Consider the following 26610-nt stretch of genomic DNA (forward strand, 5'->3'; position numbering starts at 1 on the left):
TTCCATTATCCTGTCTTCCTGATTGCTGATCCTTTCTTCTGTGTCATCTGATTTGATGCTGATTTCCTTCAGTGTATTTTTCATATCAATTGTTATATTCTTCAGTTCTGATAGGTTCATTTTTATAATTTTTATCTCTTTCTTTAAATTCTCATTGAATTTATCCACTTGTTGTGGAATTTACTGAACATCTTTATGACTATTGCTTTGAACTCTTTATCTAGTAGGCAGCTTACTTCATTTTAATTTAGTTCTTTTCCTGGGGTTTTGTTTGTTTGGAACATTCTTTTCTCTCATTTTGTCTGTTTGTTTCTGGGTATGAGGTATGTAGGCTGAATCCCTAGTCTTGAAAAAGTGGCCTTATTTAGAAGATGCCTGTGGGGCCCAGTGGTGGAACTCCCTTGTCATCAGAGCCAGGTGCTCCCGAGGTGTTCCCTGGGTGGACTAGTGTGGTCTCCTGCTGTGTCTGGGCCACAGCTTCTAAGGACACACTGGCAGGTGAGGCTGGTCTCTGGCCTGCTGGCTGTGAGCCCTGGACACAACTGTCACAGGCTCACTAGTCACCAGGGCAGGCTTTGGTGTGGCTGGCTGCAAGGCTCAGCCATGCTGTTGCAGACACACTGGTGTGTGCTGGTGCTGACTGAGGCCACCCAGTTGGTATGGCAAAACAAGAGTCACTTTGGAGGGATGCTAGCCTGGGTGGGTCTTCAGGAAAACACCAGGGTGAGGTGAACAGTGTTTTCAAGGCTAATGGAGAGTGTCAGAAATGGTGCCTGCCAGTGTCAGATCAGTTAGATTATGGCAGATGCCAGCACCTCTCAGGAAAAAGTTCCAATAAATCCCTGTCCCTCCAGCACAGACCCTAAAATTAGTCAACATATCTCTTTCATGTATGACCTAGGTGCTTTTCAAATGGCTGCCTCTGTCCTAGCACTCAGAAAGAATACAACCTGGGTTTCCTACAGCCTTCTGCCTCTCCCAGATGTAAGCCCCACTGGTTTTCAAAGCCAGGTGTTATGGGTGCTCCTCTTCCTGGTGCAGGTCTCCCAGGCTAGGGCTCAGACCCCTCACTCTCCAGGGATTACCTCCGCGGATGTAATATTCCTCCCACTTATGAGTCACCACATGGGAATGTGGGGTAGGGTAGGACCTGACTAGACTTAGTCTCTACCCTTCCTACCCATTTCCATGTGTTCTTTTTTTTTATATCTGGGGTGTAGAAAATCTGTTCTTTTAGTAATCAGGTTGTCCTCAGAGATAGCTGTTCTATATGTAATTATAGTTTTGGTCAGTGAGAGGAGGTGAACTCAGGACCTTCTGACTTTGCCATCTTGAACTTGAAGCCAGGAGCCTTGGTCTTGAATGCCAATTTTGTTGTCCATGAAACATTGTTCCTCATGGTTGGTGCACAGCCCCCACAGAAACCTGTCTTAGGATGAGATCGCCTCCATCATTATTTTCTTAAATAGGATGTCAATTCTTTGCTCTCTCTCTTCGTTTTGCACCATCATGATGCAAATGTTGGTATGCGTGAAGTTATCCTCGAGGCTCCTTATACTGTCCTCGTTTTCTTGGATTCTTTTATCTTCTTGTTATTCTGATTGTTTTCTGCTTCCTTCTCTTCCAAATCTCTGATTTGATCTTCTGTTTCATCTACTCTACTATTGACTTTCTGTAATGTATTCTTTATTTCAGTTAATGTATTCTTCATTTTTGATGGTTTTTTTAATGTTTTCTAGTTCTGTTTTTGTTTCCTATCTCTTTATTGAAGTTCTCACTGAGTTCCTGTACTCTTCCCCTAAGTTCATCAAGCATCTTTATAACCAGTGTTTTGAACTCTGCATCTGATTGATAGCTTGTCTGCATTTTGTATAGTTTTTTTTCTGGAGTTTTTGTTCTGTTCTTTAATTTGGGACATATTTCTTTGTCTCCTCATTTTGGCTGCCTTTCTGTGTTTGTTTCTGTGTATTAGGTAGAGCTGCTACATCTCCTGGGCTTGATAGAGTGGCCTAATGTAGTAGGTGTCCTGTAGGGTCCAGTGACACAACCTCCTGGTTCACTTGAGCTGGGCACGTCAGGTGCAGCCCTTCCTCATGTGGGCTGTGTGCACCCTCCTGTTGTAATTGAGCCTTGATTGCTGTTGGCATGTCAGTGGGAGGGATTTATCCCCAGGCCGATCAGCTGCAAGGACTTGGTGTGATAACTGACCACCGCCTCTGACTACCGTGGAGGATCAGCTGTGCAGAGGTCCACCCTGTGGAGCAGTACTTACTTTAGGCCAGGCTCTGATACCCATTGAGTCTTCCCCTTGAGCATGTCACTTACGGAGGTGTTGGGTGGTGCTTTGACATGGTCTGAAGCTGTCCACTGGGTTCGTTGGCTCTGGGACCTACTGGGAGAAGTGGGTCAAGGTCAGCCACCACTTGTATTTTGTCTGAGGCCACCTGCCATGAGCTACAAAGCAATCTTCAGATCGCTGCTACTTGTGGTGGGCCTGGATGTTCCCAGGAGAGACTAAGCTGAGAACCAAGGCTAGCTGATGCTATTGCTAGGCCTGGGGCTGCTCAGTGAGAGGTATGGGGTATGCTGAGACCAGATGATGCTTGTTTGAGAGATTTTAGAAAAGTCTGAAGCATGAGCCAAGAGAGGCTATTAGTATGGAAAGACCGCAAGAAGCAGCTTGGATGGGCCCATAAGTTGGTGGGGTGGGGTCTGAGGGAATCACCAGTACAGGGTGAACAGTGTGAGCTAGGTTGATAGAGACTCAGGTATGGTGCCCTCCTTCCAGCTCTGTGTGGGCAGGGCTCAGCAAAGGAACAATGGCCTCTTCCAGCACCTCTGTCTTAGAGAAAACTGTCCCTATGGCTCTCTTCTTGATGCAGACAGCTTAGTTCTTTCCTGTATGTTTCTGGTACCTTTTTAGCTGCTGCCCTGGTGCTAGAGCTCAGAGTGAGGGAGTTGAGCAAGTCCATGTGCAGACTCTTTAAGAGGGGTGGCCTGTGACTCCAGTGGCCTCTGTCTCACTCTGCCACAATCTCTGCTGGTTTTTACAGTCATAAGTTATGGGCCCTGGACAGATAGCTTGGTTGGCTAGAGCATTGTCCCGATATGCAGAGGTTGCTGGCTTGATCCCTGGTTAGGGCACATATAGAAACAGATTGGTACTTCTGTCTCTCTTTCTCTCTCTTCCTCTTTCTAATATCAGTCAATCAATCAATGAATTAAAAAGACATTATGGGGACTTTTCTTCCTGGCACTGGAACCCTGAGCTGGGAGGTTTGGTATGGGGCTGGGACTCTTCAATTCTTAGGGGGACCTTTGCAGCTGAGATATCTCTCCCCATTTTTATCTACCACATCTGAGTGTGAGACCAGCCCGTTCTGCATCTCCGCCCCTCAACCAGTCTCGTGGCTTCTACTTTACATCCTGATTTCAGGTGGTTCTTTTTTGTGTGTGTGGCAGAAACAGAGAGAGTCAGAGAGAGGGACAGATAAGGACAGACAGACAGGAACGGAGAGAGATGAGAAACATCAGTTCTTCGTTGAGGCTCCTTACTTTTTCATTGATTGATTTCTCATATGTGCCTTGACCGGGGGGCCACTGCAGACTGAGTGACCCCTTTCTTAAGCCAGCGACTTTGGACTCAAGCCGGTGAGCCTTGCTCAAACCAGATGAGCCCGCACTCAAGCTGGCAAGCTTGGGGTCTCGAACCTGGGTCCTCCTCATCCCAGTCCGACGCTCTATCCACTGCGCCACCGCCTAGTCAGTAGGTGGTTCTGAATGATGGTTTTTCTATAGTTTAGTTGTAATTTTGATGTGGTTGTGGGAGGACGTGAGTACAGTGCTGACCTATGCTGCCATGTTGACTGTGAGCTTCCATTCTTTCCCTGGCTGGAAAACTCATCCTCCAAGGCACAGCTGAAATGTCACCTACCCCTCTTAAATTGAGGTATAAAAATAGCTAATTAAAAAATATATATCATATAGTGCTCAATGATATAGAGAAAAATAAAATAGATAAGGGAGTTGAGATGGATGGATGGATGGTATATTAAATAAGATGGTCAGGAATACCCTTGTTGAAATGGTATTTGAGCAGATACCTAAAAGATGTTGATAGCAAGCCAGATGGCTAACGTGGAGGAGTAGTTCAGGCAGAGGAATGGCAGGTGTGAAGTCCCTGAGGAGAGGCCATAATTGGCATGTTCTGGGAACAGCATGGAGGCAGTGTGGTGGGAATGAACGAGCAAGGTGAAGATTGGTACAGGGTGGGCAGAAGGACCACATTGGTGGTCGTTGGTTAAATCACCAGCGGTCATTATCCAACACATAACTCATAAGTAAGGATACAAAATAATGACTACAAATAGTAATAAGAAAAATACTACAAATAATATAATTAATAAAAAATAGTACAAGAATAAACTCTGTGTTCTGTGTGCTCACAACTGTAAACCTACTTTGCCTACCCCTATATTTCTTCAGAGAGATAATGTCATGTCTTATAGAGTAGTATAGCGATTGTAATGACCTGGACTTTTATTCTTACTGAAATAGAATCCACTGGAGGTTTTGACAAGAGAAGCACTATGAATTGATGCATGTTTTAAATGGGTCATTCTGGCTTCTGTGTTGAGAACAGGTGGTAAGGGATCTTGAAAGAATCAATGAGTTCAGATAGGAGACTTTAGGAATAATACAGGTGAGAGGAGATGGTGTTGGTTTAGGTCAGGGTGGTGGTACAAATGGTAAGGAGTGGTTGTATTTTGATTATGGTTTGAAGGTAAAGTCAGAAGGATTTACTGATGGGTTACATGTATATGTGAAAGAATAAGAGGAGTCAAGGATTATTTCAAGGTTCTGGTCTTGAGCAGCTAGTAGAATAGAGTTGCTATTTTCTTTATTTTTCTAAATTTTTATCTATTGATTGATTTTTAGAGAGAGAGAAAGGGAGGTAGAGTAAGAAACATTGATTTGTTTTTCCACCTAACCATGCACTCATTGGTTGATTCTTGCATGTGCCCTAAGTGGGGAGTAAACCCACAAACCTGGAGCATCCAGGTGACACTTCAACCAACTAAGCTACCTGGCCAGGGCTGACTTGCTATTTTCTAATATGTACAAGTCTTTGTGCAACAAGTTTTGGGAGGAAGATGAGGAGCTGAGTTTGGATATATTAAATTGAAATACTTGTAAACATCCAAACAGAGATGTGGACTAGGCAACTTATTATATAGATATGAGGTTCAGAAGAGAAGTATAGAGTGGCGGTATAAATTTAGCAGTCATTAGCAGATAGAGACTGGTAGAGCTATTTCTACCAGGGAAATGAATATAAATAGAGAGGAAGTCAAAGGACTGAGCCCTAAAGGTTTCTAAGGTTGAGAGACTGGGGAGATGAGGAGGAATTATCAAAGGAGAGGAGGCTAAGAAGGAATATCCACTGAGGTAGGAGGAAAACCAGCGACTTGGGTATCCTGGGAGCCAAGAGAAGAAAGTGTTTTAAAAAGGAAAAAGAGAATGATTGTGCCAATTGCTGCTGAGGCAAGTCGAGTAAAATGATCATTGATTATTGGATGATCTGGTAATGTGGAGGTTAATGGTGACTTTGGCAAGAGCAGCTTCAATGGAATATTGGGATGAAAGCTGGACTGGGTAAGATTAAGAAAGAATAGGAACATATTTACTGGTGACTGTAGGTGTAAACAAGGAGTTTTTCTGTGGAGGGATGTATAGAAATGGGGCAGTAGGTAGAGAGAGGTGTGTGTCAAGAGTTGTTTTTCTTTTTAAGATGGGAGATATTGTAGCATATTTATAGGCAATGGTAGGTGATCCTCACCTGTAGGCGAGAGAGGTGAGGATCTCTGGAGTGACTCCAGAGTCTGGTGCAGGGGTCGGGAAGCTTTTTGGCTGAGAGAGCCATGAACGCCACATATTTTAAAATGTAATTCCGTGAGAGCCATACAACAACCTGTGTACGTTACACATTATCCAATAAAAATTTGGTGTTGTCCCGGAGGACAGCTGTGATTGACTCCAGCCACCCACAACCATGAACATGAGTGGTAGGAAATGAATGGATTATAATACACGAGAATGTTTTATATTTTTAACATTATTATTTTTATTAAAGATTTGTCTGTAAGCCAGATGCAGCCATCAAAAGAGCCACATCTGGCTCACGAGCCATAGGTTTCTGACCCCTGGTCTAGTGCATAAGTGACGATATTGGCCTTAGATAAGGGCAGGAGGGTGCATTCATGAAAAGAGTAAGGAAGGTCAAGTAGATGGGGCCAGGTTTACGTGAGTGGATAAATATGATAATGGGGGCTTGTGGAAGTTCACTCTTGACTGCTTCTTTGTTCCCATGATGGGAGAAAACAAGCTCCTCAGCTGAGAATGAAGTGAGAAGGAGATTTTTGGAAGTTTGAGAAAAGAGGGGAAAGTATGAAATAGTCATCTAGGAGAATAGGAGAATGAATGAACTAGAGAAATGTGTGTGGTATGCCAGGTAGTTCTAATGGTCCACTTGAGGTTCGAAGCAATGAGTTTGAATAATAAAAATAAGAATAATGGTTATAGTAGCTTTTCTTGAATGAGTGCTTACAAAGAGCTAAGCACAGTGTTATGTGATTTATATACAGAGCCTCAATCAATTCTCATAGCTGTTCTATGTGGTATCAGTCTTTTTATTACCCCTATTTTATAGATGAGGAAACTGAGGCTTAGAGAAGTTAAATAATTCTACTCAAGATCACACAGCCAGTAAGGGATTGAAATTCAGAGGTGGGCTGACTCCTAACCTAAACTCCAAGCTACAATCTTATACATTCTGCAGCAAACAGGCACCTTTCTATGAGTGTTGAAATTAAAAAAAAAAAAATTCATCAAGGAAAATGGAACACTTAGGGTTTCAAAGCGGAAATTCATCAAATAGACACCAATTCTGTTGAGGCCCCGTGATGTTTCATGTTTCATGGGAATTTAGGTATATCGAGTCAGTGCCACTTCACTGCAATGTTTCCCCAGTGGGGTTCCATTGGGGGATCCCAGTGTGTGGCCTTTGCCTAAATTCTGATGGTGGTATTATACTTCATATACATACTATTCTTTCCCCTCCAGGATTCAGACTATGAAGAGACATATTGATGAAAGTCTGCAGGATATAAGAAGAGTCACCTAAATAAAAGAAAATATTCCATTCCGCTGGCAGCTGAAGTCTCTCAGAAATGTGGAGCTGACCTGCACAGTATTGATGGAGGATTCTGGAACTCGTCAGGAAAGACTTTAGGAGCCATTTATTTATTGAAGAAGTGTTCTTTTTGTATTTATAGACTGTTCAGAAACTCAGAAGAGACTCAAAAATACCCTTTTTATAACATACTCGAATTGAATGAAGGAATTCTTTTCCTGAATAGAAAGATACTTTTTATCTCACCTTTGGTCTTGAATGTATTACATGTTTTCTTCCAATTATTGGAAGGAGAATCCTACATGTTGGTCACACTACTGATGCCAAATGTATATTTTTTTTAATTGAGATGGAGTTTGTGGCTTCCTGATATGCTGCCAGACACAATGTTTATTTGAGATAAGTATTCTTTGTTTTTTGCTCCATGTACAGTTTCCGTTGTGAGTTAGCACACAGCATATGCCCACTGGTTTGATTATCTCATCATCAGTTGTGTTTAGGCGACTTGGAGTGTATAACATTAATTTCCTTAGAGTTGGCAGGGTCAGGAGGCAGTGCTTTGACTGGGTTTTTAAAGTGTCATCAATTTACAGTTTAAGGAGTGGTGAGGTAGAGGAGTCCTTTCTATTGCCATGCCAGGTACAATTTGTTATTTTACTTTCTTATAGCAGGTTTCCTTCTTGACTTCTAAGATCAGAGACAAGAAAACTCTTCAAAACATTTTGTGGATAACCTGCTTTCTTTAAGGATGGAAGGAAGATAGAAGTATGGGACTGTATAAAGTATTTTACCAGTTATTGAATATAAAATATTCTTTTAACCTGTGTTATTGTTCAAAACGTTTTTGATTTCTGAACTGCACCAAATATGAGTGAATTGAGGTATTTACAAACTTTTTACATAATATTTGAGAAAAGGAAGTGATGTTGTATATAACCTATACTTCTCCCTTCTGATTTCTCAAAACCTTATAATCACTTCCTCCATTTCTCTACAGCAATCTATTTCAAATTTTAATTTACACAGGAATTTCTAAAAGCCAGTAAGAAATATGTCTAATGTGTCAGGAAGGATTGAAGTATAGTCTTCTGTAATGAAGTGATCGAGTTCTCTTTTCTCAGTTATGAGAGACAAAATTACTCCTTCCTCCCATTTTTTATTTTCTAAGACGATAGTCCCTTTCCATGCTTCTTCACTAGGTTACTCAGGAGATTTTCATAGTAGAGCATTTTACACTGTATGTGTTATTAAAAATCACTTTGATTTTTTTTTTTTTTTTTTTGGCCAGGATCTATTTTTAAAAATCTGGGTTGTTAACTCTGTCTCATAGAGTTGGCCTGGCCTCCTTTGTTAAGCTAGGCTGTAGATCAGAGAGTCTGGTTAGTTAATAGACATTGTGATTGACCTCCAGTCATGTAAGGAAGTAGAAGAGACAAGACAGTTTGGCAGTTTACATTTCCAGTGGTTAAACCTCACAGTCTTGGGCTACTTGTTAAGTATGTGGTTGTTTGAGGCCAATCTAGCGAGCCAGTGTGGCACCTCAACAGAGAGAGGAAAACAGTTTGAACAATAAGAATAAACAATTTGGGTGCTAGGAGATTTGAAGATAGAGATCTAATTGTGAGGCACTCTTTGTGAGTCTTAATTTTTCCGATAAAGAGATATTACAGGAACCCTGTTAAAGCCACATCCCATTTAATGAGGAACCAGTTTTAGCTAGGTTTGCTTATAATTTCCTTTTAGGCATGTTTTGAGGATTAATCACTTTAGATGATCCTTAGTCCTGTTATTTTTTAGTCTTGATCATGATTTGAGCCAGTCCCTTCCTTCTGAAATTAATAAACAATAGAGCCCTTCATGGGAAGAGAGTAAGTTGATAGTTTAGTCTGCTCAATGGGTTTGTGTTCATATCACAGTCATAAGGCTGCTCTCCTTCTTCTTCCCTTATATTGAGATCTGGGCACAAGCTTTTCTTCTTCAAAAGAGCACAAAGCAGTGTTTGGATACCTGTTTTCTTTAAGGATGGAAGGAAGATAAAGTGTTTTTTATTTTTTTAACCCACTGTCCTAATATGTTCTAGGTGCTATTTATCTTTTTTTCTTTTTGATGCTCATGAGTTTTTATCACACTGTATGGGGACTAGCCTTGCCTAGAAAAAGGAATTTCATTCTAAAGTCTTCAGAAGGGGTTAAAAGCCTTTCAGAATTTTTCTTTGGCTGCTGAAATCTTGACTTGTGGTTACATTACTTTATGAATATTGTGCATCAAGCTCTTAATTCTATAACCAAATGTGAACTTGTAAAATGCTTTGCTGCCCACATGGTCTATAGGCTTTCTTGGGGAACAGCTTAGTTCTCTGCAGCTCCCAAATTAGGCACTGGTGCTTCAATGGGGAACGTGGCATGTCCCTGCCTTAAAAACTGGAGGCCAGATCCTGAATCTGAATGTTCTATTGTGTCACTCTGTAATGGTTCCAAAGGGGAGCTGTAGAAAGATCCACAGGGAGTGAATTGAGACTATGATACAGTATACAGATGAGGTGTTGTGGAATTGTGCACCTGAAACCTGTATAGTTTTGTTAACCAGTGTCAACCCAATATTCAATCAATAAAGAGAAAGAAAAACCAAAAAAAAAAAAAAAAAAAAAAAGGCTACTGTTTAATTGCACAACTCAAAACTTTTCTGCCACAGTTTAATTGCTACATTTCACTGAGTTTGCTTGTTTGTTTGTAAAAGGGGTAGGAGGATATGCACTATTGGACCATATGCATAGATATTGTAACTCTTGATCTTCTTTACCACATCATAGTTAATAAATGTCCTTGCACTTTCCAGTGTATATTGATATATAAGATGAGAACTGCCATGTGAAAGAGGGGTAGGTTTGTGGTTTTCAGCATCAAACAGCCATTCTCCTCTGAGCTGTGCCCCAGCAAGAACCTGCATAGATGCACTGGTGTGCTGGAGCCAGCTCACACAGCAAGAGCTAGTTGTTAAATTTTTAGGAATATTTCAATTCCTCATTGTTACATTTTTGGTAGTTTGATATAGGCCATGGTGGTGTATTTAGGTAAATTGCTGACTTACCAGTATACCACTCCTAAAGAGCCATGAAACCTTGAGAAGAGCAAGCATTCAACAATTTTTCAAATGATACAGAAATTGCAAAAAAGAAGTATGCCCATGTATAGGTCAAGCCAGTGGAGCTGAAGGCATGTACATTGAGAACATTTATTTTGAAGTGGTAACTTAAAAGCAGAAGATACCTTCAAGTGAAGAAGCCTTGAGTTCTTACTAGGATGTCCAAGTCACCCAAGGAATTCTTGGGCAATAAGATACTATCTTTTTTTCTGGAAATGTTGATATCACAGGGTCAGAGGAAATGGACATATCTAGATGGTAAGTTCGAGGACTGGGCAGGCATAGCTGTGGAGGCAGGGGTTGGGGGACTGCCTGCCTCTGTGGCACCTCTGTGTTGAGAGAGAAAAATAAGAGAGGTTGCTATATATATTTTAAACACAGAGCACAATGTTTTGTGTTCATCTTAAATTTCTGGTATTTTGTTGCATGAGGTTGTTTTCTTTCTCAGCAAATGTTTTCCTGATGCCATTCAAGATCCCACTTCTCGGAGAGCTTGTAATCTAGCTTAGGGCTGAAGTATGAGCTTCTCCTCAGTAAGTAGAACTTATTACCTCTTTTTTACATGGAAAGTATTAAATAAAAATTAGGTAATAGGCAGGATGACTGAAACGAGAACCTGAATGCAGATGTTCCTGTTTGTGTCTCTGCAGCCACTTTAGAGCTCACGCATTTGGTTTTCTCTGAGCCTGACCTTGTGCTGGCAGATGTCTCTTCAGTCAGACTTGAGAACAGCAGCTGTGGGAGTGCAGTGCGTCGCTTCTCCTGGGCTCTCCATGTTGGGTAAGCAGTTGCTCTGTATTTCTTAAGCCATGATTTGAACTTTTCTCTCTCAGAAGGAGACTAGTTCTGAAGGTTTTCATTTAATGGCTGTCCTCTTGGATTGTGAGGCCACAATCGCAGACCTCTCAGCCTCTGCGGGAGGACTGTCACCAGGTGGTCCAGGGGTGGGTGCAGTTTCCCTTTCGGTAGTGTAGAGGTCCTCAGAGTGGAGAGGTGTGAGGTTTGCTTTTAATAAAAATGTGATTGATGATGATAAAGCTTTAACTTTTGAGTTCAGCTTGATGCTGAAAACTACAAACCTGTGATTCTAGATAAAGCTACGACTCGTCCTTGAACTCATGGCAAGACTCTTCTTTCACTGTTTCTCTTGTCTCAATCCAAGGCAGACTAATATCAAACCTTACAGAAGTCAGGAACTTAAACCTTGCAAGAGATCTAGGCTATTGTCCATACTTGTCACACTCTCTGTGTAGTCCTGATCTCATGAAAGACTGATGTAGCCATGGTTTAGGTAACTTGGTCATAAGGCATGAGCAGGCGTATTGACTTCCACAGTCCCTTCTGTTTCCCGATGGGGCCTGGGCCAGAGTGGGTCTGCCTTAGGCCGGCCAGTAGTGTGTGGGTTCTTGACTTTGTGCAGGAAAGCTTTCACAAAAAGAGTCTAGGTGAATTTGAGAGGATGTTTATTAAAGCTGGGAACAGTGAAACAAAGGAAGGACTTAGGGTAGAGGAAGCAACAGGAGAAAGACTAGGCAGTGTTCTGCTTTGTCTCTGTAGAAACATTATAGGAAAGAGTGAGCCCAGGCGGGGCTGCTGTCAGCTCACTGGAAAGTCTAGGATAAAAGAAGCAACAGGAGAGAGCCTAGATGGGGCTGCTCTGGCTCTGTAGAGATATTATAGGAAAGAAGTGAGCCGAGGTGGGACTGGTTTTAGCTCACTGGAAAGTCAGAGAAAAGGGGCCTTGGAGACAGGTTCAAGGGTAAGCCTGGGACAGGTTGATGCTGCCTGCTGTTTCCCTGGTTGCACGTCTTATGTGGACCCTTAGAGTTTAGGAGAAAGAATGTAAAAAGTTCATGCCTGAGAAGGGGCTTTCATGCTGGGTCTTTGTTTTGAGGTTAATCTCAATTCTGCAGGCAGGAATCCTAGGGGAGTTCTCAGGGCAGGGTCTTATCAGAATATTCATTAGTTTTTCAGGTGTGTCAACATGTTGATTTGTCAAATGAGTGTATAGGGGAGTTTGGGATTATTTTATGATCAGTTTTACTGCTCTACTTTTATCTTGGGTTCCTCTAGCTCTAATTGGGTTTTTGTTATTTGTTCCCCTGACTTCATCCGCCCTTGGGTTTGGCTAGCACAAATGGCACTAATTGGGTCTCTGTTGCCTTTCTCCCTGACTAGGGTGATTTAGGTTATTCACTCTCTGGTCCAGGAGGAGAGGTATAAACCATTTGCTCTCAGGTATCCATGGTTAGGGAAGGGAAGGTCTTGCTGTTCACTAGCTGTCTGTGAGTTGTACAAATTGACCGCGTTAAATTATTTTGTTTCAATTTCCCTGTCCCACTTGCCCAGGAATTTTCCTAGCTCCTTCTTATCCTGCCTCACTCTAGTATAAGGTTGATTGACGTAAACTAGACTCTGTTAAAAGAAGCTTTGAACCTAAGTCTGCAGTAAATGGTTGTGGAAGGCAAAATGAGGGCATATTTTAAGAGGTTCATGCCTCAGAATGGTTACGTGTACATGCATACCTAAATCCAGTGGAGACTGTAGAGGCACACCGCCCTGTGGAAATGGAGGGGACAGAGCATTGCAGGTGGTGCCGCTGTGTGGGTGAGGGAAGGCTGCGCAGCTGTGTCTGCTCAGTGGTTAGTTTTTCTTACCAGGGGCAAACACTCTGAGATACCTCTCCATTTTGTCTTGTAATACTGTAATATGTGGGGTTACTTTCATATCCTTTGTGGGAGTCTTAACATTATATGTCTCTTCTCTGAAGACTTTTTTTTCTGTTGTAACTGTGTTGAGAATAACAATTCCCTTGCACAGTTAATAGGAAGAGAGTGGGTCCTGATGGTTACAGCCCCCAGGAATGAGAGAAGGTATTTGCCAGGTGTTATGTGGTGAAAGAGCCATGAGTTCAGGTCAAAACATTTAGCTGAAATATGAGATAACTAACTATGTAGAGCAGGGGTCGGGAACCTATGGCTCGTGAGCCAGATGTGGCTCTTTTGATGGCTGTATCTGGCTTGCAGACAAATCTTTAATAAAAAAAATAATATTAAAAATATAAAACATTCTCATGTATTACAAATCCATTCATTTCCTACCACTCATGTTCATGGTTGCAGGTGGCTGGAGCCAATCACAGCTGTCCTCCAGGACAACACCAAATTTTTATTGGATAATGCGTAACATACACGAGTGTTGTGTGGCTCTCATGAAATTACATTTTAAAATATGTGGCGTTCATGGCTCTCTCAGCCAAAAAGGTTCCCAACCCCTGATGTAGAGTTACCTCAGGAATGTCTGCTGCGGAGATAAATCAGTATCTGGAGAAAGAAGCAGGCAGGGTAGAAGTTGAGAATTCAAATGGAGTCTGTTATTATTAATGGGCCTAAGGTGCATCTGAATGCTTTGGTGGATTTTTAAAAACAATATATTTTATATACCATGCGTCCTTACTTAATGTCTTCAATAAGTGCTTGGAAGGAAACGACATATACTGAAACTGATTTTGCCATAGACTGATATAAGCAAGAATTAAGTTCTCACAGCATATTTCTAGTCACCAAAGCATCTCTCAACTTCTAAAGAAAGACTCCAAACACATCTAATGTTAAACATTGAAATAAAAGTGAGCTATTCATATAATAAAAAATATTAATAAAAGCTAGTTAAGATAATTATTTTCCAACCCACTTTTTCCAGTTCAGGGTCACCGATGGCGCAAGCCTATCCCTGCAGCTCAGGCACAAGGCAGGAAGCCTCCCTGGACAGGATGTCCTTCCACTGCAGGGCCACCCTCACCCCCACCCCCACCCCCACCCACACACTCACTCAGCTTGGGACAAATGAGATACGCCAGTTAACCTAACACACACCTTGGGATGTAGAAGGAATCGAACTCTATGAAAAAAACCCACATGGACATGGGGAGAAAGTGCAGACTTCATACACACAGTGACCCTGTTTGGGAACCAATTTTTTTTGCTTATCAGTGTTACAATGAAATGTTGAAAAAAAAAAAGGTTATTTAAGGACCTGATGTATATAAATACAGTTGACCCTTGAACACTTTGTGTTTGAACTGTGTGGGCCCACTTATATGCAGATTTTTTTCAATAAATATGTACAGTAAGTACTGTTAATATATTTGCTATTTACTTGATTTTTTTAATAGCATTTTCTTTTCCCTAGCTTTGTTGTAAGAATTTGGTATATAACAGATAACGTACAAAACACATGCTGATCAATTATGTTACCATTAAGGCTTCTGGTCGGCAGTAGGTAATTAATAGTTAATAGTTTCGGAGGTCAGAAGTTATACTTGAATTTTTGACTGTGCGGGCGTCAGCACCCTTAACTTGCATGTTAAGGATCAACGGTATTAGATGTAAAATTCAGAATTTTATTAATGAGATATAATTAATAATTTATATATAAACATTTGTATATTTAGAAATTCCTATCATATATATGTACGTGATTGTACATAGTTTGGTGACCATATATATGTACACATATATGATAGGAATTTCTGAGTAATTGCTAATTAACTAGGACATTGAAACTTGACTAGAGTGTTCTGGGCCCTATGATATTAACTCATTGGACAGGTGGTCACTGGGTTTTCACCCTGGGCCTCCCTCCACGATGGCACTAGAGATGCAGGGGCACAGAGGCACAGATCTTGCCTCATGGAGCTTATAGTCATGGAAGGGTTAGGGTGGAGAGCAAGACTTTAATCAACCAAGGACATAGGTAAATACAAAAATTAGAGATTATAACCAGAGCCCTAAAGGAAAGCACAATAGCCGGTTGGCTCAGTGGTAGAGCGTCGGCCTGGCGTGCGGAAGTCCCGGGTTCGATTCAGGTGAGGCGCCCACCTGCTTCTCCACCCCTCCCCCTCTCCTTCCTCTCTGTCTCTCTCTTCCCCTCCCGCAGCGAGGCTCCATTGGAGCAAAGATGGCCCGGGCGCTGGGGATGGCTCCTTGGCCTCTGCCCCAGGCGCTAGAGTGGCTCTGGTCGCGACAGAGAGACACCCCGGATGGGCAGAGCATCGCCCCCTGGTGGGTGTGCCAGGTGGATCCCGGTCGGGCGCATGCGGGAGTCTGTCTGACTGCCTCCCCATTTCCAACTTCAGAAAAATCCAAAAAAAAAAAAAAAAGAAAAAAGAAAAAAAAATGGTTTGGGTGTGGTTCTGAGTGATGAGTTTTGGCTATTTAGGATCCTTTTGGGATTGCTGGTTTCCTCTTAGAGTGGTACAGTTGCAGCATATCTGAGGTGATTTCAAGTTGATGTTCATAACAGCGACTATCAACCCTTATCCAGTAGATTCCAGGCACTTTACTTGGTATGGTAGCACAGGCACAGGGCGCACATACATAAGACACGTGTGGTTCTGCCCTCAGGAATGTAGACTTTATGCGCTTGGAGTTAGACATGTAAATCAATTATTACTTCTCCATACAGTTGGTGCACTGCTTAGGAAGATGCACAAGAGCTATTAGCTGGGCAGAGGAGGGAGTGCAGCCAACTCCCTGGGAAAGAATTCATCCAGACCGTGACAGGGATCTTAGGTTGCAGATATGATGTGTTAAAGTTATGACGTGGTATAAAGGGAGCCCTGTGTCATGCTCACCCGTGTATATGTGGGGTGATGTTGGTATCATGGAGCAGCGGTAGGGCTGTGGTTATCTTGAGAGAGATCTGTGTTTGCATTAGACGTATTTACACGGAGGGAAACTTAATGTTGCTTTTGGTATATCTGAGTCAGTGTAGTAATTATCTACGATCATTGTGATGGGATTTAAAAGTTGAAACTTCAAAGTTTCCAGTTCATTCTGATAAATCATTTGCCATTCTTCTAAAGATAGATGCTGTGAACCCACAATCTCCCCTGAAAGCTGTACATACTCTATTTCCTATCTGACTTTTATGTTATAAAAAATAGGAGCTTACGTGGTAATGATTTCTTTTTTTCAAAGCGCTGTTATCTACGTTTTCATAGTTGATCCATGTTATAGGTGAGAAACTGAGATTCAGCAAGGTCAACTGACTTCTCTGCCTAAGTGGGGACCTAGGGTAGGACCTTCTTGAACAGTTTGACCCTGATTTTCCAGATGGAAGGTTTTGTTAATTAGAATCCAGGTAAGGAATCTTTTAGGAAATCATTTTTTTATAAATTAAAAAGGCCACCGTTAAGTGCTTTTCACCAGAGCTGGGTAGAGGTGAACACACAAAAAAGACCTTTACTCCTAGCAGGTTCTGAGGTGGGATCCCTCCAGTGGCCAGATATTCGAGGTGCAGGGGTCACGGCCGAGATCAGCCGCAGGAGTGGGTAGGCATGTGAGGCTGGTTGAACTGGAACTCCTTTGAATTGGGTCCTTCTGTTTCGTTAAGAAAATTGTGGGACATTGTATAAAATAGCGATTCCTTTCCCAAGAGCTGGTGGCTGCCATGAAATGAATACCACAGAGATCATATAGACATTTAAAAAATACTTCGCCCAATTCTTCTTCTACCCAGGTTGCCATGCCTAAAAATGTTGTAAAGAAGGAAATAAAAAAGCTTTTATGTGGCTTCTTAGTCATTGAGCTTGGTGAATGCCTTAACTAAATTAAAATATTTCCCCTTCTTTTTATATATCCTTTCCATGTGTCCTGAATATTCTTCATATATTTATAAAAGTAGTCATTTTAATTTAGTTGCAGAGATAGCTAAGAATTTCAGGCAATCCTGGAATATTCTGTTTATGTGAAACTCTCAGGCTGTAGAATGACTTGGGTTGTCATCTCAAGGGTGTGCTGAAAGTATTTGTTTTATTTCACTTGGAAAGCAACTTTAATCATCACTTACAGCTAATCTGAAGCAGCCCCCAAGTGACTCTCCCAGCACCATTGTTCTGTTCCATCATAGCAGTTTCCAGCCTCTGCTATTTTATTTTTCATTCAGTTGCTTCTTTTTCTCTCTGTCTCCCCCAAATACAAACTGCATGTGGGCAGGGGCCTTGACTCGGTCAGCGCTGCATCCCAGAGCCTCAGGCAAAGGCTGGCCCACAGAGAAACTCACTGTTGGTTTGTTAAATTAATGAACTCCTCTTGAAACCATTTTCTGATTTTTTTTACTTTTATCTTAAGATTGAAAATTGAGAGCAGCATGTTTTGCCTTCTGAAACTCATCCTGATGCCAGTATTATTGGGTAAGTGGAAGCCAAGGGACCAAGTGGCAATGGGGGTGGGGGGGGATCTGTGACTTCTTGTAAGTCTCATGAATTTTTAAAGCCAGTTTTGTGTATTTTCATTTCCCCTTGGTTTGTTGGAAAAGAAAACCCTAACCTGAAACTTCATAGTTTTGCTGAAACAGTTGTTTTGCTCAAACAGCTGTTTTAGAAGCCGTGTAGCAAACTCTTTCTTGGAAAGTTGCATCTCCCTCTGTTTCTGGTAGAAACAGAATGCCTTTGGGTCCTTACTGGGTGGTCTGAGACCCTACTCTTATATAAAGAAAACCTCCCTCCTACATTCTGGCACTTTGAGTGGTCATCTTTAAAACCACAGCTTGTGTTAGATCAGGAAATGAAATTACTAAAGAAAGTCTTGGAATCCCTTTAATTGTTTTCATCCTTTAGTCATGCTAGTTCCTTCTTGTGGTTCTTCCAGTGCACTGAGCTCTCCTAATTTTGGGTGGTTGCTTTTGCCTGGAACCCGCTCTGCCCAGCTTACTCTAGCAAGTCTGCCTAAGGCCTCCTTGTCCTCCAGATTTCCCCTGAAGCCCAAAAAGAATTGCCTTTGCTGTAGTTTCAGGGAACAGAGTGTGCACAAACACGCAGGCACACGCACACAGAAATGAGATTTTTTTTTCATGAATTTTTTAATGATTTCAGAGGTTATTTAGACATTTTCCCAAAGATCCATAAAGCAGCCTGCAGGTTTTTGCCCTTCTATCCAGAGATAACAGTCTGTCCCTGTAGGTGGTAGCTTGGTGGCATTGGGGTTTTGTACTCCTTTGTGGACAGGTTTTCCTCTTTCAGAAAGTCCTCTTTCCTTCAGCCATTCTCTACATAGGTTACCCATCAGGTGTAAGTTTCTCTTCGCTTAGGTTGCTGATCTTGCTTTCTGACAAACCTTCATTTAATTCTGCAAATAGCATGCTTAATGTTAAATTAAATTAGCTTCTTAAACCTTTAACCACATGTAAATTTGCTCCATTCTTCCTGACAGGAAAATTCCAAATTGTTTTTGGAGCCAATTTTGACTCCTTTCAAAAGCACTCCCTCCAGAGGGTTTTGGAGTTCATATTTTCTTTTACGCCCTCCCTGCTGTGCATGCCTGCTGTTGGCAGGAAGTCAGCGCTCTCCCCTCGGGGCAGCGGCTTGGATGAAAAAACTGGCACTGTTACTGTATGTGTTCCCTTGGCTCTTCTTTCATATAAACTGCCCAGTATCTAAACATGTTTCTTTCCTTTTTTTTAAAATTTAAACTTTATTTTTCGATTTTATTTTACAGCGTAGAGTGGTTACACAATCATATATTTTGAAAAGTATCCCCCCCCACCAATATTTCCAGTACTCACTGGGCACCATACACAGTTATTACAATATTATTGGCTATATTCCCTGTGCTGTACCTTACATCCCTGTGACTCCTTTGTAACTACCAATCTGTACTTCTTAATTCATTCATCTTTTCCACCCAGTCCCCCGCCCCTCTGTCAGCCATCAGCCTCTAAATGTGTCTTTCTTGATGTTGTTGTCTCTTTGAATAGAGCATATCTTGTGAAAATAGAAATATCCATATAATAGTTTAATCTTTTAGTGAAAAGAGAAATTACTTGAGCAGATAGTGGAGTGGCACCGTGTCTGCAAACACCTAAAAGCTGAAAAGCCAGGGCTGTCGGCAAAGCTGGAGGGGGCACGAGGGGAAGGCAAACAGAAAGGAAAGTCAAGGGAAGAGCTGTGCTCTACACTGTCCTAATTACAAGGACCTGCACTACAGCCAGAATCATTCAGCAGGTTCAGAGATAAGCTTTCGAACTAAAGAAAGAGAAAAGTGAAAGGAAGCAAAAACACATGTGAACTGGTTTTTCAGATAGGGGACTGGTGGTAAACTAAGAGCAAGAGACAGCCCAGTTCCTGTTTATGGCGTTAAATACATGATCTGAAAGGAAGGCCTTCAGGGTTTCTCTTCTTTTTTTAGAAAGGAGATGTGGGGGTGGGAGGAGGAAGCCTGGAAAAGGGGTCGGGGTCTAGCCAGGAGAATGAGGCCTGTTAGCATTTATGTAGTATGAAGATTGCAGAATCCCGATTTTAGCCATGTGGGTCACTAGATGGTGGTTTAATACCCTTGGGAAGGCCTTTGTCCATGTTGGGTCATCTGGGGAGGGAAGGTGTATGGTGCTTGGTGATTAACACTGATTTTTGTTGTCGATGGTATTTGTCTAAGTGATGTTTCCTCTTGCCTTTGACTTCTGTAGGTTATTTCTTGAGCCTGAATGACTTGATTGTTTCCTCCTTTGAGCTAACAGTCCACGTGGGCGATTCAGTCCTGATGGGCTGTGTTTTGCGGAGCACAGCAGAGAAACGTGTGACCAAGGTAGACTGGATATTCTCATCAGGGGAGCACACCAAGGTAAAAGGGGGAAACATTACAGCATAGTAGAAACCCCCGGCTGATGGTGTTTGGACAGTGTGGGAAGAGGGAGAGTCAGGTCTTCAGGTGTGATGAGGTGTTGTTGCAAGAGTTTAGGCTCTGGAGCTTGTTAGAACTCTTCTCAGCCTGGATGCTTGGCCGTGTGATCGGCTGGGCAAGTTACTTACCCTCCTGAGTTTCTGCTTCCCCATCTGTGAAGGTGAAGACAATTATCATAACGGTAATGCTTAACTATTCGGGTGATGGAGGAGCTAATGGGGAACATACACATAAAGTTCTTATAGTTTCTTTTTTCAGTTTCTATGCTTTTTAGAGGAGCATAGGTGGTGCTCACTTCGGCAGCACATATACTAAAATAGAGGAGCATAGGTGGAGTGGGGAAGGAGTGAGATGGTATGAGAGCATTGGTCGAGACAGAAGGGTTATGGCCTAAGCCTAAGAATGATGTCACAGTCATAGTTTTTCTGAGCATTCCACTGCCCCATTGATGTGCGTGCTGGGTGAGAACAGGGAGAGGGCGATCGGAGACCTGGGCAGGCTGGGATTAGCAGATGCAGCCCAGCTGAGTGGGGGCATCTCATCGGAGCTCTTTGGAGTAGGAAACAAGAGCGTTAGCCTCATCGGAGATTTTGCAGATACTTACATGTCAGGATCATTGTGAAATACATCCTAAGTAGTGTGCTATTAATAACAAGCTCCCAATGTTTGCAAATGAAATGTTATTTTTATAGCTCAGAACAGGTTATTCCTATAATGCTCCTGTCACTCAAATTTTTATTGTAATTTATTTGTTTTTGTCTTACTTTATTTTATTTAGTGAGAGCAGGGGAGGCAGAGACAGAATCCTGCATGCACCCCAACCGGATCCACTGGCAAGCCCACTAGGGGGTGATGCTCTACCCATCTGGGGCCCTTGCTCCGTTGCAATGAGGAGCCATTTTTTAGCGCCTGAGGCAGAGGCAATGGAGCCATCCTCAGCTCCAGGGGCCAACTACCTCCAATCTGGCCATGGCTGCAGGAGGGGAGAAAAGAGAGAGAGAGAGAGAGAGAGAGAGAGAGAGAGAGAAGTAAGAGGGGGAGGGGTGGAGAAGCAGGTGGGCATTTCTCTTGTGTGCCCTGACTGGGAATTGAACCGGGGACATCCACATGCTGGGCCGATGCTCCACCACTGAACCAACCAGCCAGGGCCTTATTGCGATTTATTATTATAAGAGGGATATCCCCACCATGTAAGTGAGAATCCTCCAGGGCTCCCCATCCCAGTCTATAAACCACTTGCTGTTGACGACTCCTTCTCATGCCTCATGCCGAGCTGCCCAGAGAAGTGCAGACAGCCATGGGTTGCATTGTGCCTTCGAATGCCATCTAATCCGGGGGCTGTGGTGAGAGAGAAGGTGAGGATGGGAGGTGGTTTTCAGAAATTGTGAGTTTGAGTCTTTAGAGTGATCTTCAGAGTGGGTGTTACACTTTAGCTTAAACTGTTAGAGATGAAAATGTGTGGACCGTGTTTCTCCATTTGTCTTTGTATGAGTGAACCCCAGAGTGCTGTGCAAGTTAGATTATTACCTTGCACAGTATTGGATTGGTGGTTTAAAAACTGGGGAACAAGTACTTTTTGATCACGACGATGATGATCATGACTGTGCTGCCTCCACAGAACTGGGTCTTTTGAGTCTAGACCCCTGGGTCTGGGCACTGACTTTAGGTTTTCCCCGATGTTGTGTTGCCATCCAGGATGATTACGTGCTGTACTATTACGCCAACCTCAGCGTACCTGTGGGGCGCTTCCGGAATCGCGTGCGCTTGGTAGGGGACATCTTACGCAATGATGGTTCTCTCCTGCTCGAAAATGTGGAAGAGGCTGACCAGGGAAAATATACCTGCGAAGTCCGCCTTGAAATGGAGAGCCAGGTGTTCAAAAAATCACTGGTGCTGCGTGTACAACCAGAGGAGCCCAAAGGTACATGAATGCGAGGACAGAGAGGGGCTAGCGATTTGATGAACAAGGAGGGAAGGGACTGATTTAGTGAGTATATGCCAGCCTTTGGGTTGTGTCTTTTTGAGTCCTCAGTAAATAGCGCTTTTTAAATTAAACTAATGATCATTATTTTATTACTTTAGATACATTTCATCCTCTTGAAAATGCTGTGAAGGAAGTACTGTTCTTTTCATTTTACAGATGAAGTGGCTGAGGCTTAGAGAGGTTAAGTGAGTCTGCCTAAGGATCCCTATTTATCAAATGTCATAGCTAGTACTTGGCACCTTGTCACCTCTAACCACAGAGTTCATACCTGATACTCCCCATCAGTTATCCACACCGATGCCACATCTATATTTTCTAGGGACTTCTGGTAAGTGCTGTGGGAGATATAAAAGAAATGAGCCAGTTTTGCAAACTTCTTTGGTTCTCATTTCCCCATCTGTGAATGGAGAGAGTGGCTTCAGTGGACTGATGGCATTTAAAAACTGCTCTTCAGAACCCTCAAGGTCTAAGGAACCTGGTGGGCTACACAGAGGGTGAGAACAGGGAGGTGGTGATAGGAGACCTGGGCAGGTAGGGCCTCCGACTTCCACCTTCACTGCAGCCACAGCCCTTATATAAATAGTTTCGTTTATTATTGGGCTGCCAGGTAAGATTTTGTTTGAAGAAGGAATTCTGCTACTTTGTAAAAGTTTGAAAACCTCGGAATTCGATACGTTCTTTAAAAGTGTGAGATAGAAGGAATAGTCAGAGGCCTCAGGAAAGCTTGTGGTCTAGTTAGGGAACTAGAATCTGGACCCCCGCTCCCTGCCAGCTAGGTTAGGCCCATTCTTCTAATGAGCTCCCCTGGAGCACCCTGTCCTCTTTGGTGATACTCATCACACCTGTTCAGCTGGGTCTTCCCTGCTTGCCTGAGTCCATGTTCTTTGTCTCCTGACCAGTCCTGGGCACGGTGCCTAGTGCAGAGTAAGCAATCAATAAATGTGCTGAATGAATGCAATTCTGGAATTAGTGTCATTCACTTGAATTTGACTTCTAAAATAAAAACAGAGCTGTAGAAGGTAGCTTCTGGCCTCTCTCCTAACTTTTGCTACCTTTTTTTCAATTGACATTTTTCTTTTGATTCCAAAGCAGTGGTCCTCTAGGAAGAGGAAGCGAATCAGCTGCTTGTATTCCCAGGGATTATCTTTGGGCTGTGTCTTTCTGCTTTGTCTTCTAATGCTAATGCCCAAACACTTGTCCCTACAAGCACAGCTTACCAAATGGGTGCCTTTTCCTGCTTCAAAAAGAAACAAATGGAGAGAACCACAAGGAGCTGATTTCAAGAGTTGAATCCATAGAAACAGGCTAGAATGATTTTTGGGGTAGTTAGATATTTCCCTAGTAGCAAGAGGAAGGCTCGTCTATATTTTTCTCTCTAGCCAGAGTGGGAATAGATACAACCCCTAACAATTCACCTGGTGACCAGGGCAAAGTCCTCTATCCTGCCTGATGGAGGCTCTTTCTCCTCCCAGGTGAGAACTCCTCTTGCAGTCATCTATAATTTTCTTTACAAAGTACCCATTCAGCTTATAAACTCTCTGATTCTATTACTTTCTTTTTTCATAGTTCTTATTTAAATATTATAGATATTTTAAAATAGTCTTACAAATATATTAATACTCATCTTCTGTACTTTTGCTCTGGAGCAGCCATCCTTCCATTTATGTGAGGTGGTAGAGTATAGTGAGCAAGCAAGCTTGGGCTTTGTGTTCACTCAGGTTTGGGTTTCTGCTGACCCCACGTTTTACTGGCGTGTAGCTTTGGTCTCTTTTACTTTCTTCCTTTGTAAAATGAGAGGGTGTTGGGTCTGAGTTCAGAGGCAAGGGACAGAGGGGTGCAAGGGGCCAGGAGCTGAAAGAAGATGGGCGGAACCATAGGCAGATGGTACATACTTTATTGGGTGGCAGCGGCAGCCAGATACAGGATTATCAGCGACAGCCTGATGCAACATGCAGGAGTTTTATAGTAAATCACACAAAAGTGACACCAACCCATGATTACAGAAAGTAGGGGGTGACATTATCAATTGTATAAGGCGGGCACACATGTATACCATCCTAGCCTGTTTCACTTAGTAATGCATGGCTGGTTCTTATCAATGGACTTGTCCACACTGACTCCATCTTGTGTGAGCTGTTTACCAATTCTGGGGAGACCAGCTTCCCCATTTAGGGTAATAGTGACTATCTAAAAATACTGTAATAACTAGCGGGTATATTATGTACAGGGTGTCTAGCACATGCCTAGTACATTGAAAAGTCTTAGAAGTTTAGTTATTATTATAGCATTTAAAAAATAGCATTAAGTTTTGCCTGACCAGGGAGTGATGCAGTGGATAGAGCATTGGACTGGGACACAGAGGACCCAGATTCAAAACCCCGAGGTCACCAGCTTGAGCTCAGGCTCATCCGGCTTGAGTGCAAGCTCACCAGCTTGAGCGCAGGGTCACTGGCTTGAGGCCAGAGGTCGCTGGCTTGAGCCCAAGGTCGCTGGCTTGAGCAAGGGGTCACTCAATCTGCTGTAGCCCCCCAATCAAGGCACATATGAGAAAGCAATCAAGGAACTAAGGTGCCTTAGTGAAGAATTGATACTTCTCATCTCTCTCCCTTCCTGTCTGTCTGTCTCTATCTGTCCCTCTCTCTGTCTCTCTCTCTGTCTCTGTCACACACAAAAAAATAAAGTTTAGTTTTTAATGTAGTGCTGGAATTAGAGGGTGTCTCCTTCTCTACTGGTATTCTTTGGAGTGAATTTTTATTTATTACTTTCATAATAATTTTCTCTACAGAGTTTTAGGTTTATAGTATTTTCTTTTGCTTTTCACTATGCCTTTTTTATGATGGGCAGGAAATTAATATTCTCCCAGGGAAACAATTTGGATGAAAAGGTCAGCTTATGACTGTGTTTGTTCCTTCATGAACTTTGCTTTAGTGCTCTTTTGAAGGAACTTTATCCAGTTAAGACCTAGGCTTGTGTCTTCCTAAATACCATCCTATCTTTCATTTCTTTTTTATTTTTTCATTGATTGATAGAAAAGGAGGGGGAGAGCGAGAGATAGAGAAGCATCAACTCATTGCTCTACTTAGTTCCACTTACTTGTGCATTCATTGATTGCTTTTCATATGTGCCCTGACTAGGGTCTAATCTGTGATCTCTGGTGTGCCAGGTTGATGCTTTATCCACTGAGCCACCTGGCCAGGGCTGTACCTTACATTTCTTTTCTTTTTTTCTTTAATTTTTAAAAAGATTTTATTTATTTAACCAGCAACTCATGCCCAGGATGTAGAGTTGGTGCTTCCCACACGGAGCTGGGTGGGGGTGGTGAGTGGGGCAGTAGTTGGGGTGGTGGGAGAAGGAGGAGGAGGCAGTGAAATGGCCCTGAAGCAGGACCTGAAGCCTATATTCCAGGACCGTGAACGAGTGCTGTGCTTTCCTGGGCCTCCTCACCAAGCAACGTGTGTAAAGGTCACCATAAAGGACAAACAAGTGAAATACTTTACACATTGCAGTGTTTGGAATAAAAATTGGGACGAATGGGTTCCAGGAAGCAGAGTACTCAAGTACGTGGACAAGGATCTGTAGAAACAGCAGGAATGTCTGAAAAGCCGACCAGGAGCAGCATGCAGAGGGACAGATGTGAGGGCTGCGCCAGGCCAGAGGACGGCTGGTCTGCAACAGGACAATGTTGACATGAAGACAGAAGAGAACAAACAAAACACCTGGAAAGGGAGACGGTGGCAGTCCTAGTTAGACCTCCTTGTGAGGAAAAGAGCTAAAGTAGAACCTTTGAGACTGGGGAAACACTCAGAAGGAGTTCAATCAATCCTGAAGAACTGAAAGCAGGGCTTGTTGATGACTCGGACTTAATTACCCCACAGAAACAGCTCTTTGTCTTCCTGTCAGGAAAAATGTGGATTCCATTCTGGAGGGTTATGCAAATGCCAGAGAATCTTGAGGAAACACAGATAATGAGCATGCTGTTAATGAAGTAGTGGCAGGCATAGAGGAATAAATACTTCGATGTCATGTTGGGCACTCAGCTGCTCTACAAGTTGGAGAGACCACAGAATGCTGAAACCCTCGCAGACCACCTGGATGCACCCACGTCCCAGGTGTATGGAGCGCCACCTCTGCTGGAATTATTTATACCAGTTGGAGTGATGTAGCCCTATGCATAGTACCTCTGGATGAGGAGAGCCTTGCTTTATTACTGAATTATCTTCATGATTTCCTAAAACACCTGGCAAAGAACTCTGCAGCTTTGTTTGGTGCTGGCCATTATGATAGCTCCTGAGCACCACCAGAAAGGTGTGAGGCGCTTACTTACACTTAATGTCCAATCTCTGCAACACATTCCTGTTCTTAGTCCTTCTCTTGTACAAATGATGTGCTTTGAAAATGTTAATGTATAACAGAATGGATGTTTGTTTTCTGTATGATGTTTGTTTTCTGTTTGATTTGGGTTGCAGATCAAAATAAATTTTATTTATTCATTTTAGAGAAAGGAGAGAGAGAGAAAGGAGAGGAGTGGGAAGCATCAATTCCTACTTGCTTCCAATATGTGCTTTGACCAGGCAAGGCTGGGGTTTTGAACCAGTGACCTCAGCATTCTAGGT

The 26610-nt window shown here is 42.7% G+C and overlaps 2 protein-coding genes, 1 long non-coding RNA gene and 1 pseudogene across 3 annotated transcripts in view; 3 read left to right on the forward strand and 1 right to left on the reverse strand.

The window, feature by feature from the left end:
• The window catches only part of MPZL3 (myelin protein zero like 3), a 31376-nt gene extending 23867 nt beyond the window's left edge, over positions 1–7509 (forward strand). Inside the window, exon 6 of the mRNA XM_066372441.1 lies at positions 7123–7509. Coding sequence (XP_066228538.1) covers positions 7123–7149 — 27 coding nt within the window. The 3' untranslated portion in view covers positions 7150–7509. The remainder of the gene's footprint in view (positions 1–7122) is intronic.
• Positions 7510–7619: 110 nt separating this feature from the next.
• On the reverse strand, positions 7620–10062 carry LOC136398000 (uncharacterized). Its single transcript, XR_010749960.1, has 2 exons — positions 9200–10062; positions 7620–7925 (listed from the first exon to the last, which is right to left on the reverse strand). It is a non-coding gene; the product is annotated as an uncharacterized lncRNA (long non-coding RNA).
• A 51-nt stretch (positions 10063–10113) lies between these two features.
• Positions 10114–26610, forward strand: part of JAML (junction adhesion molecule like) — a 30480-nt gene continuing 13983 nt past the window's right edge. Inside the window, exons 1-6 of the mRNA XM_066372433.1 lie at positions 10114–10591; positions 10782–10866; positions 10984–11113; positions 17467–17528; positions 19799–19953; positions 21709–21934. Of these exons, the coding sequence (XP_066228530.1) occupies positions 17486–17528; positions 19799–19953; positions 21709–21934 (424 nt within the window). The 5' untranslated portion in view covers positions 10114–10591; positions 10782–10866; positions 10984–11113; positions 17467–17485. The remainder of the gene's footprint in view (positions 10592–10781; positions 10867–10983; positions 11114–17466; positions 17529–19798; positions 19954–21708; positions 21935–26610) is intronic.
• On the forward strand, positions 25528–26288 carry LOC136389718 (mortality factor 4-like protein 1; annotated as a pseudogene).

The sequence above is a fragment of the Saccopteryx leptura genome, chromosome 1 (genome assembly GCF_036850995.1).
Source record: "Saccopteryx leptura isolate mSacLep1 chromosome 1, mSacLep1_pri_phased_curated, whole genome shotgun sequence".
Taxonomy (NCBI): Eukaryota; Metazoa; Chordata; class Mammalia; order Chiroptera; family Emballonuridae; genus Saccopteryx; species Saccopteryx leptura.